At 72.3% G+C, this 1,097-nt stretch overlaps 1 protein-coding gene across 1 annotated transcript; it reads right to left on the minus strand.

Annotated features, from left to right (window-relative positions):
- Window positions 1-152: 152 nt before the first annotated feature.
- On the minus strand, window positions 153-908 carry MBLAC1 (metallo-beta-lactamase domain containing 1). Its single transcript, XM_035313513.1, has one exon. It carries the CDS (start codon window positions 867-869, stop codon window positions 171-173), a length of 699 nt encoding a protein of 232 aa, XP_035169404.1. The 5' UTR covers window positions 870-908; the 3' UTR covers window positions 153-170.
- Between the last annotated feature and the right edge of the window lie 189 nt (window positions 909-1,097).

The raw sequence follows: 1,097 nt of genomic DNA on the forward strand, positions 1-1,097 counted from the left end.
TTCCCTTGGGGACACCCCCGGGGGTCTCCCCTCTCCTTTGGGGACACCCCCGGGGGTCCCATTTCCCTTGGGGACACCCCTGGGGGTCTCCCATCTTTTGGGGACACCCCCGGGGGGGTCCCACCTCCTCGAGCCCACCCCTGGAGGGGGGGTGGGGGGGAGGGGGGGAATCAGGGGGGGGTCGTTCCCATGCCCCCCCCCTCCCTGAAGACGCGGAAGGGCGCCCCGTGCCCCGGCACCACCACGTCGGCCACCTCCAGCACCCTCCGGCGGCTCCTCTCCTGCTCGGGGGGGTCCTCGCTCAGCGCCCCCCACTCCCCCCCGTCCCCCTCCCTCTCGAACAAGTCCCCCGCCGCCACCACGGTGCCCAGCGCCGTGCCCCGCACCGCCACGCTGACGTGGGCCCGCACGTGGCCCGGGGTGGGCAGCACCTCCACGTAACCCGGGTGGGGGGCGTAAGGGACCCCCCGCCCCAAATCCAAGGGGACGAAACGCCCCCCCCCGCCCCTTTCCCCCGCCCCCCCGGGCCGGCTGAGGTCGAAGCCCACCAGCACCCAGGCCTTGGGGAAGAGGTTGAGGTTGCCGACGTGATCCGAGTGGCCGTGGGTGCACAGCACGTGGGTGATCGATTCCGGGGGGGTCCCGGCGGCTTCCAGCTCGGCCAGGAGGCGCCGGCCACCCCACGGCCCCCCCGTGTCCACCAGGGCGGTGACGGGGCCCCCCCGGATGAGGGTGACGGAGCAGTCGGCGAGGAAGGAGCCGTCCTCGTCCTCGGGGAGGCTGTAGCCTTCCTGCAGCACCCGCACGCTGTACGGGCTGCCCGGCACCTCGCGGGCACCCAAGGGTGCCGTGCGCACCCCCGGGAGCATTTTTATCTTATTTTAATGTTTTTTCTCTGTTTTTTTTTTTTTTTTTTGGGGGGGGGGTCGTCAGGGGTCGGAGGTCATCAGGCTGCAGAAGGGGAGGGGAGAGGGTGAGGGAGGGCCCCCAGGGGCTCCTCTGGCCCCTTAGGGACCCCCCCAAGGGTGGCTCCTGGCACCCCTCAGGACCACAAGTGGGGGGGGGGGGGGGGGGGGGGGGGGGGGGGGGGGGGGGGG

Source organism: Oxyura jamaicensis, unplaced genomic scaffold, assembly GCF_011077185.1.
Source record: "Oxyura jamaicensis isolate SHBP4307 breed ruddy duck unplaced genomic scaffold, BPBGC_Ojam_1.0 oxyUn_random_OJ19572, whole genome shotgun sequence".
NCBI classification, from domain to species: domain Eukaryota; kingdom Metazoa; phylum Chordata; class Aves; order Anseriformes; family Anatidae; genus Oxyura; species Oxyura jamaicensis.